The 14,991-nt window shown below is 53.1% G+C and overlaps 1 protein-coding gene across 5 annotated transcripts in view; it reads right to left on the bottom strand.

Annotated features, from left to right (window-relative positions):
* SIK3 (SIK family kinase 3) overlaps positions 1-14,991 on the bottom strand; it is a 155,836-nt gene that overhangs the window by 13,501 nt on the left and 127,344 nt on the right. For 4 of the 5 annotated variants that reach the window (XM_074977149.1, XM_074977150.1, XM_074977151.1 and 1 more), the window contains exons 12-20: positions 14,156-14,309; positions 13,433-13,585; positions 12,073-12,143; positions 8,435-8,578; positions 4,453-4,603; positions 3,281-3,406; positions 2,877-2,962; positions 1,146-1,255; positions 303-660 (exon numbers count right to left, since the gene is read on the bottom strand). In XM_074977149.1, the coding sequence (XP_074833250.1) occupies positions 303-660; positions 1,146-1,255; positions 2,877-2,962; positions 3,281-3,406; positions 4,453-4,603; positions 8,435-8,578; positions 12,073-12,143; positions 13,433-13,585; positions 14,156-14,309 (1,353 nt within the window). The remainder of the gene's footprint in view (positions 1-302; positions 661-1,145; positions 1,256-2,876; positions 2,963-3,280; positions 3,407-4,452; positions 4,604-8,434; positions 8,579-12,072; positions 12,144-13,432; positions 13,586-14,155; positions 14,310-14,991) is intronic. The other variant, XM_074977152.1, reaches the window with a different exon arrangement.

Here is a 14,991-nt window from a genome sequence, read left to right as displayed (position 1 = left end):
TTCCTGACCCGCGTGGCTCAGACGTGCCGACTTCACACAGCCCTCGCCCCCCAGCTGTCAGAGCACCCATCCCACCACAAAGGCCTCGGGGCCAAGGTTCACACTTGGATCACAGCTGGTTCCACAACGCAACCAGAGCATGGCCTGCGGCAGGCAGCAGGTGCTCTGCTCAGAAGACCGTCAGACAGCCTCTGTGTATGGCACCAGGGCAGCAGTCCTCTGAGCAGCTCTGTGGCTCTTCTCCTGCCCTCCTCCCCTCCCAGGTCAGCACAACAGTCAGTGCACTTCATCAGCGGCCTTACCTGTGCGACTCCGCACTATCAGCACTCAGCTGCTTGGACAGCGGCCTGTGACCGTACGGGAGAGAGGCCATCAGGTTAGCGCGATGCTGCATTTGGATCTGATTGGCACTCGGGTTGATGGACATGCCCCGGGGGTGGGAGGACATGCCCTGCCCTGCCACAGCTGCCCCTTGCAGAAGGCTGTTGCTGTGCATGTCTCCGGGCTCTTGCACTTGGATGGTGACTTGCTGCGGCTGTGATGGCTGCGGCATGCCCATGCAGGTCAGGGCCACGCTCGGGGGAGGGGAGCAGTTACCAGACTGCTGGAAGATCGCACTGTGGGAAGGCATCCCTTGGAACTGGGACGGAGAGGCTGCACCTGCGAAGACCAAGCCCTTTGAGTAACTGCACGGGGCTGTCGCAAGGCCTGACAGCACGTTCTGCTTAACAGATACAGCAGTCAACGGCAAGTTGTGTAGGCCCAAGCTGCGTTCCAGTGAGCGATGAGGCATACGCCTTCCCTGACTATTTTATTGTATCGCAGCCACAGCTAGAAGTATTGCAAAGCAAAAGAAAACACCAGGATAAAGTTATTTGCATAACCAGAGAAAAGTCTTCCTCCTCCTGGCCCCCAGAAATGATGAGCAAGGATCTCAGGACATGAAATGCGACAACACATTCCAGCTGGCAAGCTCCTGTGCAAGTCCTCTGATAATGGCGTCTCTTTCAGACAGGCTATACGTGCCAGGCGCTAGAATTTGGAAAGACACGAACTGGTTCCCCAAGTGCTTTATAAAACCAGAAGGGTCTAACAATCATCGTGCACAAAAGGCAGACAGACAGGTTGGTATACTCAGCGCTTACCATGAGTCCGGAGCACGCTGGTATTCACAGGCGGGGGGCTGCTGTTCGGCTGCCTGAAGAGATGATTATTAGGGTGGTTCGGGGGTGGACTAGATGGCTGAATCCGTAACCTATGCAAGACAATAAGCATCTTTGTAAATCGCCCTTCCTGATGGAGATGCCTGGGTCAAGTTTTCGAATGGAACTCAAAGCGCTTTTTAAATAAACAAATACAAAACACTCCTTTAGCATCTTAAAAGCTTAGCAGTATCACGTCCCTTGTACCTTCAGGAGCTATTTGGCTAAGCGGGTATGGCCCAGAGCACAGGCCTGGGATGCAGGAATTCTGGATTCGGATTTTTTTACATTTATGGTGAGTCAGGAACGATCAGGCATGACGCTAGTTCCTGCTGCGAGTGCAGGGGCCTGGACTCCTTGAGGTCCCTTCCAGTTCTATGAGATATATATGTATGCATATGTACGTCTCCATTACCTACTGCACGGCTCTCAGCCTTCCTCAGCTGTAGAATGGGTTGATAATTGTTAGCCAACGGAGGAAATGGAGGGGGAGGCCAAGGGTATACAAAGAGTATTTGCATAGGCATTGGAAGCAAGGGTGCCAGGGTACTGCAACACCCCCAGGTTTTGCAGCCCATGTTTCCACCAGCAGGGACCCAGCTTCTGGATTCGCACACAAGGCTCCACTTTTGGCTCCAGCTGTGGCCCCAGCCTTGGGTGGTGAAGGGCAAGGACAGGAGTAAGAGGCAGCTGGTTGCTGAGCTACAGCCCAACCCAAAAAACTGTTCCAGCAGCACTCAGCGCCGGTAAAGGGTTAATGGCACGCGAGGTGCCAGAGAGTGCTCAGGCTATTACTGAAATGCACCTCCGCTGGCAGAGGGGGCCAAAGGGGGCAACTGCACGGGGGCCTGGCGGACCTAAGGGGACCCTTTTAAATAGCGCTGCTGAAGCAGCGTGTTAGGACTCTGGGGAGCCCTGGAGATGGGATCCACGGAGCTGCAGGGTGGCAGGGGAGCCCCGAGATTGTAACCGTGTGAGTAAGTGGGGAAGGGGAGAGCCGGGCTGAGGGTGTGGAGGGGGACAGGGGAGCCAGCCTGGGAAGGGAAAGAGTGGAGGGGTAGAGGCAGAGATAGTCTGGGCCAACTGGGAGAAAGGAGCAGGGGGTGGGAGGGGAAGGACATGGATGGGACAGGCACTGAGGACAGCTGGAGGGCAAAGGCCAGGGAGGGGAGGCAGAGACGGAAAGGAGCCGAGCTGGGCACAGGACCATCAGGTGACCGAGCTGTGCAGGGTGACTGGAGGGGCAGAGAGGGAAGGAGGGCGGGTGGGGGGCACGACTAAAGGGCGGTGCCAGGGTTTCCTTGGGCAGGGGATGGTTTGCAGCTCTCTCTGAAGGAAGAGAGCAGGGAGCCCATGGACTGTGCTCCCCTGGGGCGTGGAGCTCCTGTCAGCTGGCCCGCATTCTGGGGCAGGTGCGGCAGTTTGGCCTCAGTTTAAAACAATGTTCCGGCCACCGATTACTTCCAAGGTCCTCTTGGACAGACGTGTTCAGCACCTGATTGCCAGAGACGTGCGCTGCTCCAGCTCCAGCTGGAGCCTGCATGCGTCCCTAGGAGCAAGTCCTAGCTCTCAAAGGTTATATGCCTCCAGTTGGCCCCGGCACAGGCTAAGGGCATCTCTGGGCTACAGCTGCCACCCCCCCGCAGCACGTTTTCCAAGCAAACCCCTCTTTACCTCTGCAGCTGGTGGGTGAGCAGTGCTGGCTGGTTTTCCCCTGGAGCTTGCAAGGGTGGAGATGGCTGGGGTGGGCGAATACAATCCTGAGCCAGACACCGGAAAGAAGAGCAACAAGCAGTATTTAGGACCAGGCAGTTCCACCTCACTAACAGAGTCTGGACCAACACATTAAGAAAGACCAGCGCTCTCCAAATCCTGAACCCGAGACACAAGATCTCGCTGTCCATACCCTGCCTGGAAGCCGTCCCACTGGCTCCTCAGTACAGCACGTGGAGGAGTCTCACCTTCCACCCATACAGAAGCTTTCCTGCCTCCTCCCACAGGGCCTTTTCATGCCTCTTCGTGGCACCCAGCGGGAAAACCTGGCTAGGATTCAGGGAGCAGGGTCCCGGCTCCAGTACCTGGATCTGCTGATGGAGAATCTGATGATGCTGCTCCTGCTGGTACAACATGTGCTGCTGCTGCGTCTTCTCCAGAGTTCTCTCATCCATGTGCCCACCGTACATCTTCTGCAGCTGCTCACACTCCTGCAAGGAATTCAACACACCCACAAGGTGACACCTTCTGGCACAGCGACCCTGCTGTGCAAAACAGGCTTCGCTCTTCAGTCTCCCTGGCGGACAGAGCCGGCGAAAATGCAGAGGCTGTGGAACGGAAACCTGAACCCACGCCATCAGCCGCGTCCGTGTGCGCGATGCCAGGGTCAGCCCAGCTCTCACGCACGACAGGACAGAACAGACGCTCGTGGAGCTACGCTCAGGGGCTATTTTAGTCTCCTTACCCCGCAACTGCGAGGAGTGGAAGTGAAAACCAGCCGACGTGAAAGCCCTGAGAGACAATTAGCATCTCGTGCTCCAGTTGTGCTGCCTGGGAAAACCCCTGTCTTAGGGCCAGTCCAACTCCACCTGAAAATCAACAGCATGACTCCCAGCAAGGTCCAGGAGAGCGCTGCGCAACTCATGTCACCGCAGAGCACAACGGCCTTTCGGTGGCCCCTGGGGCATGACACGAGGCGGTGGGGAAACCAGGCAGCAGGGGCACTTCTGCGCCATTCCAAACTGGTGAAAGCACCACTGGCTTTGAGCTGCTAAGGGGATATTCAAGACTGTTCCTCCATCTTGTTACTCCACGCAGCCCCATACTGTTATTCAAAACGGTCGCACAACCGGACAAGCCCAACGACAGGCAGGCGAACTCTGACACGGGACTGGGGGGGCTGGTTTCCCTGCAGGAGAGGCTGGGGAAGAAAGGCTACGGCAACATTTCTAGGGAGCACGGGTACCAGAGCCCACATTCCTCACTGGAGCACGACTCCTGGTACCGTACGTGTGTTTCTACCGTGATATGTCAAACTCTCAGCCAAGGGGGAAGCCCCCCAAGATCCCCAGGCTGCAGCTGAGGTCAAGAGGATGAGGGCAAGTCTACAAAGCACATCCCAATCCCCAGAAGGAGAGAGAGAATATGCTCCCTTGCATTGGGCCTGATGAATGGCTAGAGCCAGGAGACAAGGCTCCCTCTGCCTCTGAAGTCAGTGACCCCAGCTGATCCACTGCCCGCCTCTTCCTTCCTTTACCTGCTGGAGCTGTTTGATGCTGCTGTTGTTGCCCATTTTCTCCAGGTGGGCTTTGAAGGCCTGGATGCTGGCAGCACCGTCAGAGAAACGACGAACCGGGGAGAAGCGCTCAGTGGGGAGGTGCAGGGTGTTTGAGTCCTTGTAAACAGAGCTGAACACAGGGGGGAAAGGGTTAGTGATGCCTGCTGAAAAACACACGCGACTACAGAGACGTTAGCTGGACATCAGCCCTGCCAGGTTCCGCCTGCCCAGACGTTCCGTCTCAGATGGAGCAGTAAAGTGCCATCCGTTAACTCATCCCCAGCAGAGTTAGCAAGTCCACTCTGTGCCAGGCCAGACCCATCTTCTCTAAGACTGATTTATTTCCTAACTAGATTACAACTGGGCACCAGTCCGTAACTGGCCATACGAAATGGCCTGGCGCTTGGATCCACAGACGCCATTCGACAGGCGTTTCTTTAGTCAAGAGCCTTTTTCTTGTACACTGCGACACTTGAACCTATCTGGAGGTTCCCTGTTCTAGGCAGGCGGGAATACTCTCTGCTAAGAAAAACTGCTGCACGTTCCGTGACCTGCTCTGGGGAACGCTACTTAGACGAGGTATTTCTGCTGTCTTTCTATGGAGAGGCCCGTTCTCTAAGGGGAGACCTGAATGGAGTATCATTGCCTGGCACCTGAGGATTTCTACTGTACACGAGCCCAGGAGCATGATCAGTGTAACTCCCGCTCTCACCCAAACCCCATCTCCGCAGCTTTTCCTGCAGGTACCCCTAGAGAGAGACTTTGCTGTGTACTGAGAGAAGGGCAGGAAATCCCATCAACACTTGGGAAAGAGGGAAACTGGAAAATACTGATTTGTGCCTCAGAAGTGGCACCAGTATCACTGTAACCCAGACATCTGTGGAGGATGGAAGCTGCCCCCTTAGGCCACCTGGCAGAATGACCTGCCCCCTCTCAGCACACACAGGCTTCTGGGCTCTCACATCGTCTAGACAAGAGAGGCAGGCGCCCTTCAGACTGGGTTATTCCAAGCATGATCACGTGCCGGCCCTGCCAGATGAGGGAGCTTTGATCTGCACAGGTTTTGCCAAATGCTGCACTCTTGTGAGCACAGAGGGATGGGCTAGGGGGAGGGAGGGATGTCCAACAAGGACCTGCATTTATAGGGGGCCCTCGAGACAAAACTAGTAATGGCAACACAAAGTTTTAAACCACTGCTAAGTCTCCAGCTGTGCAGATAAACACTGCTGTGTCAGCAGGGATGGGGTGGCTCAGACTCACACCCCAGGGGCAGGAATGACTTTGCTGACTGCAAAGCTACCGGGTCTGTTCTGCAGCCGCTAGAAGGCAGAGGACAGACTGGCATCCAAGTGCAAAAGGTCATTAAAGCCTGGGGTGGGGAAGGCAGAAATAGAGCTTTGCGTAGAGGGAGAGGCCTCTTCCGCTGCTAGGGACAGCACGTTTCAGCCTCTCCCTGCCCATCCCTTTGAATGAGTCAATGAGCTGCCTAATACTTGATGCCATGCCCTTGTGACAGAAACACCAGAGAACAAACAGCCCAAGCCTAGGATCAGGGCAAACGTTTGCCAGGGAGCTCACAAGACGTCCCTCCCCACACCAGGCTTGAGTTTTCCAGACCTGGAGGTCAGATGAAAAGTTTCCAGACTCAAACTTCCCTTTACTCTGGATTCTCACATATCAGCCAAATGCAAGGGTGCTCTTACCCACCAGAATCGACCTGTGTGAGTATTACTGAAGAGAACTCTCTCCCTACCCACAAAGCAAATGCTAACAGAGGAGGACTCAGTTAGTCTCCCAGCCCAGTCAATCCATTCAGAAAGCGAGTGGACTTGAGCATGGCTCCAGCAATGGCATTAGTCTGCAAAAGGAACTTAGGGGATCACTCTTTAAAGCATTGCTAAGGATGGTGTGGCTGTAAAACAAACAGAAGATAAGCTTGCTCCATATAAGCTGGGCTTCCAACTGAATTTTGTTGGACAAAATGGGCCTTTAAATGTTTTATGTATGTACAGACTTGTCTGCTGATGCCTGCGCTGAAAGGCAAAGCTGACTCTCTGTGGGAGAAGCTACCCCTTGCACAAGTAAGGTTCTCATTCATCTTGTAGCATTTCCAGGGCATCAGTTCCAGTTACTGTCACATACTCGGCCCTGCTCAGTAAAACGCATTTTAGTTTTAATCGACTGTAAATTTAAATATGTTCTGACTAAGGCTCGGGCTGGCATGTTCCCTTTCTGCCAGTCAGCCAGCCGGACTGGCCCTGCTGACCTTCCCACTCAGTAATGGGCAGCAAAAGCCCACGACCAAAGAGTGTTGTGCATCTGGTTCCCAAGCATGCTCGCATGATGCACAGTACCACTGCCCCGGCACGCCAGACTGGCTTTTTACATTCATGCATTTTGAGACCAATTTCATTCAGATTAAGTTAGGCACCAGAATAAAAGCTGACAGCTGTCCAGTCGCCAGCACTTTGTGGTTTACTGCACATTAGGCCACACTACAAGACATAGGCTTCCACTAGCCACATCTGAGGTGTACAGAGACTGCTAGGCACTTGGTCTGGGGCCAGATTCATTTTCAGGTTCTCCTCTTTCCAGCTGAGATATGTCTGTTGCCCTGTGACACGTCAAATGCTCATCACCGAGAATCAGGAACGAGCCCCTGCTCCCCTCTGCACGTGAAGACAGAGGAGCAGACACAGGAGGAGAACTGAGAGTCAGAGAGGGCAGGCTGGCTCATTCTAGACAGACTCACAACAATACCTTCATTTAAACCTCTCTTCTGAAGCGACTCTGGAGGCAGGACACACAGTATTGTCTATTTACTGGGCAAGCGTTTTTCTTCTGTCCTGTAAAGCAATTCTGTGATCCAAGAAATCTTACTCCTCCTCTGTTGCCTCCCTGCAAGTTTCTACCCAGGAGTCACTCAGGGTAACTCGGGGTTCATCTTTGTCTTTGAGAGTTCCAGCGTGGCACAAAGGCCGAGTCAGTCGGCTCAGAGTTCACCTGTCTCTGCTGATTACACCAATGCTCAGCTCAGCAGGTATCTGGCTACAAGAAAGAGTGTGTTACCAAGCTTGCCAGTGGGGGCTAGTCCTAGGATTTAAGAACACGAGCATATCTGGTCTGCTAGGGACTGTTTTCTCAGCTGCTCAGCAACTGAAATCGAAGCAAAAGGAGTCGGGGAGTTTACGCTCGTCATGCACCTCAGTGTTTGGGGGTCATGGTGCAATTTGTAAGCCACGCCTGCGTCGGTAGCATCTCCAATTTGCTGCAGCATCAAAGGACTCAGCAGAATTAATGGTTCTCAAACCTGGAGGGCCCTTCCTCCAGAATTTTACTTTGCTTGGATCCAGTTTTGCAGCAGTGGCCTCAGCCCCGGGAGTTGCAGTGGTTCTCCCGCAAGCCTCTCCACCAGAGGATGGGATTAGAAACCAAATGACCCCCAGGGAGCTTTGCACACAGACTCTGCAGTGGAAACACACAACTCTGGTGCAGTGAGAGATCTAAACCTATGTATAGTGTACTCTCGGTGCAGCCCTTCATACAGCATTCCACTACCATATGGTCCATAGCAGATGTACGACCCACGACAGGGCTGAGCCTACTAGTACATCCACAAAGCTTCCAACTCAACTGGACAGCTTAATCCGAACCCTGGGCAAAGGCAGCCATCTGGGCAAATCATCTCCAGCCACAGAAGTGGGACCGGAGGGGAAGAGCCAACTGACCCTTGCCCAGGAGCACACGGATCCCCTCATCACGCACTAAGGACGTGAGGAGCGCCATCTGCTCAGAAACGAAGCACGTCCCACCGGGGCAGCCAGCTTCTGCTTCGAGGGTCTGCTCCTTCTTTCGCTTAACCCCCGTCTGCTAAGCTGGACTTTTGCTGCGCTCCAGTCAGACGACATCTGAGCAGGTTCCCAGGCACGGAGCTGCCTGAACAGCCGGTGCCATTACTCACCGGTGCTGATCGGGTACCAGGTGTGGAGCCCAAGCCCGGGATCGAAAAGACTGCTGTCCTAGCTGCCTCTGCAAGTCTGGAGGGATTTCAGCTGTTGGGTTGGTCAGTGCCAGAGTGTGCCTTTTTGACCTATTTGCCAAGTATCTGCAACAAGCAGGAGCACATTTTATAAGTGGAAGAGACTGATGGGAATACTCCAGAAGAAGGGAGCAGAAGCTGATAATCCAGAGAGTAATTAGGAAAGAAAAATGCACGCTGCAGTGCTCAGAGCCTGCTGTGAGTAACACCCAGGAAAGAGAAACTGTGCCGCCAATGCCTCTCAGATTAAAGGGACCCTAACTGCCTAGTGGAGGCCTGAAGTCATCACCAGCTTTATTTCCATGCCAGCCTTGGCACGGAACCGAATGGCCATTCACCATCTCAGGAGGAAAGCTTTACCTCACCTCCCAGGGGATTCTCGAGCACATCCACTGACAGCTAGCTGCAGTGACTCGAGTTGCTTCCTACAGGGATTCTGTCCCATGAAGTGGTGCTACCCTGAAGAGTCAGAGCACTGCCTGCCTTACAGCATATGCACTAATGCCCATGGGACTGTTTGTGCGAGTAACATGAACCGCATTCGCCCAGAGGGCTCGACACAGTGCGGACAGACACTGTGGTGTATTTCTCTGCACGGCTCAGTCTGTGCACTTCAGCCCTGCCCTGCAACGGTTTCAATCTCCAGTCTGAGCAGAGTTCACCGCGCGGAATGGCTCCACACCGGATGACGGCATTTACGACACAGCTATCGCAGCTGGAGATCAGGCTGCGACCTGCCCTTTGCACTCTCTGGCTGACCCATCCTGGATCTCAATGCCGAGGCAGAGAGCGGAAGAGTGCGTGTGAAGTGCGCCATCTAGTCCTTGCTTGTGGACACTTCTAGCACAGCCTGGGAATCAAGGGATGATGGCTGCACCAATGAGGTCTAAAGCAAAAAAAGGCAAGGGGAAGAGAGGAGCTGGTGTGGCCCATTCCCTTGCTGGAGCAGCAGCCCCTGCTGCCTGCTGTAGGCAACTTCAGGGCTGGCTTGGGGGTTTTTAGCCCTATAGTTCCCGTAGTGGATTTCTGGATGCCCAAGCCAAGCAAGGCAGAAAGGGCCTGATTCAGTGAGACAGCAAAGGATGCAGCTATCCTTGGATGTTCTGTCCTCTTGGGCAAACACTAGGCCAGCTTCTCAGGTGCTAGCAATGGCGGAAACAGAGCAAGATTCAAGGACAGAGAGGGATCAGCACCTGTTCCTGGCCTAGGCTAACCCTCCCACCATTGCTAACTCGGGGGAAACTGCACTCATGGTTAACTGTGGCTACAAAGACCGTTAGCATACACAAAGCCAGAGGGTAAGAGAGAGATTACAAATACTTCAGTTTGATTTATATTCAACATCTGTAACTAAAACTCGTACAAACGGGGGAAAAACAGCAGCACTTAAAACTAAAGCTCTGCAAAAAGCATTATCCATTGACACAAAAAGCAGCAGGTTAACAGAACGAAGAGTACTTAGTGTTGTGGTGACTTGCCAAAAAGTCTGAGCCACTAAATGTTGAAGATCCACTTGAGGGAGAAAGGGAGGCTTTCCCAAAGAGCTTCACAATGCGCTTTGCTACCATCATTGATCTCATGTGTCCAGGGAACAATCCAATCACGTGTTTGGGTGGAAAAAACGTTTTGCAAGCTCTGAAGAGATGTGATTGCACCCTGGGCATGAGGACTAGCATGCACACTTTTCAAGGGCAGCCAACCTACCACACACCAGGGCAAAGGTGCCCTGCGGTTGCTGTAGAAGGCATTGCAGCCAGTGTTCAGAAAAGATAAATATTAGCCTCTGTCCCCAGTGTTAATACTGTTTACTCTTCTACTGCTGATTAGTGGCATGTCATAGCATCAGAGGGTGGGGAGGAGGGTTAATACGCACCCCTCAGCGCGCTTCGAGCCTGGTCCCATCCAGCAGAGATGCAGAATGTGGGGTCATCACATGTGAAGGCTAGGGGGTAGTATTTTTAGAAGTAGCTAAGTGTTTATCAGAGGTGACTTAGGTACCTGAGAACCTGCATCCCATGGCCTTACAGCGAGAGTTGGGCTGCTAGGTCCTGCACACACATTTGGAATTTTTACCCTTGCTCTCCAAACCCTTCCTGCCAAGAGTAACTCTTGCAGCCTTACAGGGTTCACCTGAAGGCCAAGATTTTGAAAACCCAGGTGTTCAAACCTTGGCCGGGGAGAACACAGCGGCAAGTCGCCAGAAGCCACAGGGCTGCGCCTGATGTGCCCCAAATGGAAAAGACTGCAAGTATGTTCAGCTTTACAATTTGGAGTGGTGGCCCAAGAGACTGCAGGCCCCAGCTTGCAACTTCTACACCGATCTGAGCAGGGCCATCGCAGGTGTTCTGATGCCAAGATACAGCGTTTGCTATTGACGGAGGGCAAGACTGCTTTTTGTTAAGCTAAAGCATTGCATGCTGGGGCCATCAATGTCTGCGGGCTAAGCCTCCATAATAAGGACAAGGATGACTGGGGTGGCAGTGTACAGCTTTTTGGGCCACCCTTTGGCTACCTCTGGCCTCAACTGTGTACGGATGAAGGGTGGGAGACTCGTAGCCAATGGAAACAGCACATGGGACTCTTCAACGTGTACCATGTTCTCAAGTCAGGTAGACAAGTGAATCTGGGCGCACATGCTGGACTAGCCCCTATTGTACCCAACTGCCTTATCACCATGAGAACCGAGACCAGCGGAGGTCCCAAGGGCTATAGGAATATCATAGGGCTTTATTAGCAACTCTCTCATCTGCATCCTCCTGGAAAGGCAATATCCACAAAGGCTGAGAAAGCGCCAGTTCAAGGTTCTAGCTCATCAGATATGGGGAGAATCCATGGAACTTAGTCAGCAGGATGATCTGCACTGGGTGGTTAGCACAACAACTAGCTACCTGAAAGCCACCATGGAGGTATTAACAAGGACGGTGTTAGTGTTTTTGGCTGGAGGCAGAACCTTGGTACACACTTTGACTGGTGAGAGAAGTCCAGTTTCTGAGTCAACATGGGACTGCTTCTCTCGTTTTGGAGCAGACTATTACAGGACTTACTGCTATGGACAGAAGTCTGAAGGACTATGGAGACCCCCCCCCCGCATTTTTATCAAACTAACTTCATTTGAGGCATCAGAGTTGCATGTTTACTGCAGGTCTTGGTCCAAAAGCTGCACAGATAAAATGAGAGCAGTTCTCCAGTCTTTCAGCAGGGATGAGGGAGGGTGCGGTTTTTAAGCACTAGCTATGCAGGTTAGTTTGTGTCACATGCTGGTGCAACCTACGCAAAGTCGTTGAGTGCTCAGAGGTTCTGGAGACCCTATTGCTCCATCGGCCTGCCGGATTTCAGGAGAGGTCAATATTTTTACAGACTCGATCGCCTGTTAGTGTCAGGGAGAGTAGCTGCCTGGTAGGAACAAGCACCCTCAAAGGAAGAGCTGAAACCCTCCCCGTAATGATTGCCTGCAGCTTGGGATGAGGTTGATTGGTTGGGTTTTGTAAATCAGCTTTAGGGAACCACAAGGTGAGCCTTCCCAGCAGCACAAGGGGAAAGGCCAACGGGTGGGAGGTTACCTCTGCACAGCTTCCTGATCCGGCTCCCCATCGGAGCTCTCCTCATCCACAGGGGTAACTGCTGCCACTGCCTGAGAAGAGAGGAAAGGGGAACCATGGGCTCCAGAAGAGGCTCATTTAGCACCCTTCTGGGCGGCAGAAGCTGACGAGTCCAGAAGAACATTTAAGGACCAGACATTTGGGGGCACTCGGAATCCCTCGCCACCTCTCCCTACACGGAGCAGCCTCGACACAGGTGTCTTCCCTGGGAGGTGCTAGCAGCAAATGGAGTTACCACACGTGTCTCCAGGGGGAGCCCAGCCCACAGTAACATCCTGGAGCTTCACGGCGGCAGGCTTTCCTTTCTCTCATCAGATAAGGCAAGAAAGTTGCAAAGAAACCTGAGAGAGGGGGCTGCAAACTTCACGCTCTTCCCAGCACTTCTGAAGAGGAGAAACTTTTCTACGACTACGACTGACCGATAAACCACAGACCCACTTGGCATCAGCACATCACACTCCCCACAGCAGCAAGATGCCTGGTCTCTACAGCTAGCAATTTTGTGCAGGTCGTTAGTGGAAGGAAATGGAAGATGAACTGGGCAGATTCCAGCTGACAACTCCAGTAAGATCCACGACAACAGAATGGAACCGAGAGGTTAGAAACACGGACAGCGAATGTCAGCTTCACCTTGGAAACATGCAACGCCTCCCCCGACATAATGGGAAAGAGACAGATCCCCTGGAGGGCTGCCTTCAGGCCCCGACAGGCAGCACTACTTGGGCTACAGTCAGACATGCCCATTCGGAAAGCGGGGTCACGAAGGACGAGACCAAGAGGCAGATGCTAAGCAAGCAGCAATGCTGAAGGATCTCAGGAGCTAGGAAAGGGCTGCCGGGAAAGGCAAAGCGCTCAGGAGCCACCTGGCAACTGAAGGGCCGAAGGAGTTTTAAGTTCTAGGAGCGTAGCCGTTGTGGGAGAGGGAGGCCACCAGCCCTTCTGCTCAGCGCACGGAGGAGAGGGCCCCTGCCCAGAACCTGCCGAGTCGGGCAGTGAAGCCACTGGCGGTTTTCAAAGGTTTCTTTGAATCCAGCCTCAGCTTTGCCTCTGGAGAGCAGGTGGGTAGAGAGGGTGAAGGGAAAAGGTGAGGAAATGCTCCCGCAAGGGGGCATCATTATAGGAGGAAAGTCCCAAAGGAAGGAAAGCAAAAGCAAATGGCAGGTGGCGAGTCTCTGCCTGGGTTGGGACACTGGCATTTCATTCCCTGCCTGCCCCTGCAGTAGCTTCACAGGTGCCTCTCCCCAGACTTCCACTACCAGTTCTGCCAGCAAAAGGCCGTGTTTGTAAATGTCACCAGCGCTGTTCTTCCTTTGCTACTTACTATCGTAGTGACCAGTGGGGAAGGGCCTCGAGGACGCTTCAGCAGCTGTTGTGCATGCAGCTGGATGTTGGCTCCCCCGTCTGAAGCCCGTCGCCCCAGGGGGCCCATTCCGTTCAACAACTGCAGCGTGGGAGGCTGCAGCAAGGACTGCTCCTAGGAGGAACACAGAGTCATCACAAAACACTCCCTCCTCCAGTGCCTGCTGGCAGAGGAGTGCAAAGCACTTAATAAAGACAGAGGAAACAGCCGCATGGGCCTCGGCTGAGATGACCTTACATTCAGCATCTCTCCATTGGAGAAAGCGAAGCACAGACTGGTGGAACGACCTGCATAAACACTGACGGAGAGACAGTGGCAGAGCTGGGAGCAGAACCCAGATCTTCCAACTTCCTGCCCTGAGTTTCAGCCACAAGACAGGCTGGGCCTCTGGGTTTCATGTGCTTGGAAGCCAAGATCCCTGGGTCTGATTTGCTACTAGGATCACTGACCTCTTCCACCCCATCAACCAAAGTTTCTGAATTTCCAGGTGTGGGTGGCTTGGTTTTCACTCAGAACAAAAGGAACAGTCCAGGGCAGTAGGTGACAAACAGAGCTAAGTTCCAGGCTCAGCAAACAAGTTGCTCACTAACCATACAGAGCAGACAAGGGGCTACTCCAAGAGCTCCAGCCCGTATGGCCATGTAGCACCGGCTGCGGTTATGGGAAACAGACAACAGCTGGTACCTTGTATTCCAGCTGGCCAGTCGGCTGCAGATTCTGCACAGGCAGCATGTTGTGCATGAAGTTCATGTTTGGAGTCACCTGCAGGAACGGAGCCTGTGGAGTGACACGGGGGAACCCTGGCAGGAGCTTCTGGAGGTCTTCCATCACTTCCGTGCTGTGCAATCACATTCAGAAACACAGGACTTAGCAATAACCCAAGCAAATCAACCTGGCTACAATCAGCTCTGCTCCTCACTGGCTTTCACAGAGGATTGCTCCAGTTCGGGGCAGGTGCCTGGACATTAAGTGCAGAAGTTCTTCATTTGGAATCTGCCCTTTGATTCTCAGAACTGGGATTTGCCAGGGCTAACCAGTCATGCAAAGCCCAGTTGCACCTGGGATCATGCCACTTAGTTCTAGACAGGAACACATTAAAAATCAGGTGGCTCACAGGCAAAGGAGTTTGGAAAGCTCTCTAGCCAGCACTGCTTCCAATTACACAAAACCAGCAAAATCCTGAAGGGGAGGAGGAAACTGTGGCTCTGCCCAAGAGACCTCCCAGACAGGCCTCTGGGAATATGGGACCCTTCTAAGGAAAAGACATGGATTTCTGCTATTCAGGTGGCCTTCCCCAGGCAGACAAAATAATACTTTCCAGCAAGAATCCCACACTCCACCCTCCTGAGACAGAGCTAGGTATGGGGGAGCAGGAGCACAAAGGGATTTCACTCTTAAACAATCAAGGGTGGGTTTTTGACATATGTTTTTTTCCATTAAGATGTGAATCCATCATTTTAACAGATTATATGAAACTTTGGACCTCTCAACAGGAGCAACATGAAGGTGTAAAAGCATAT

Source organism: Carettochelys insculpta, chromosome 25, assembly GCF_033958435.1.
Source record: "Carettochelys insculpta isolate YL-2023 chromosome 25, ASM3395843v1, whole genome shotgun sequence".
In the NCBI taxonomy this organism is placed as follows: Eukaryota; Metazoa; Chordata; order Testudines; family Carettochelyidae; genus Carettochelys; species Carettochelys insculpta.
The sequence above is the reverse complement of the archived record's forward strand: the minus strand, read 5'-3'. Positions and strand labels throughout refer to the sequence as shown.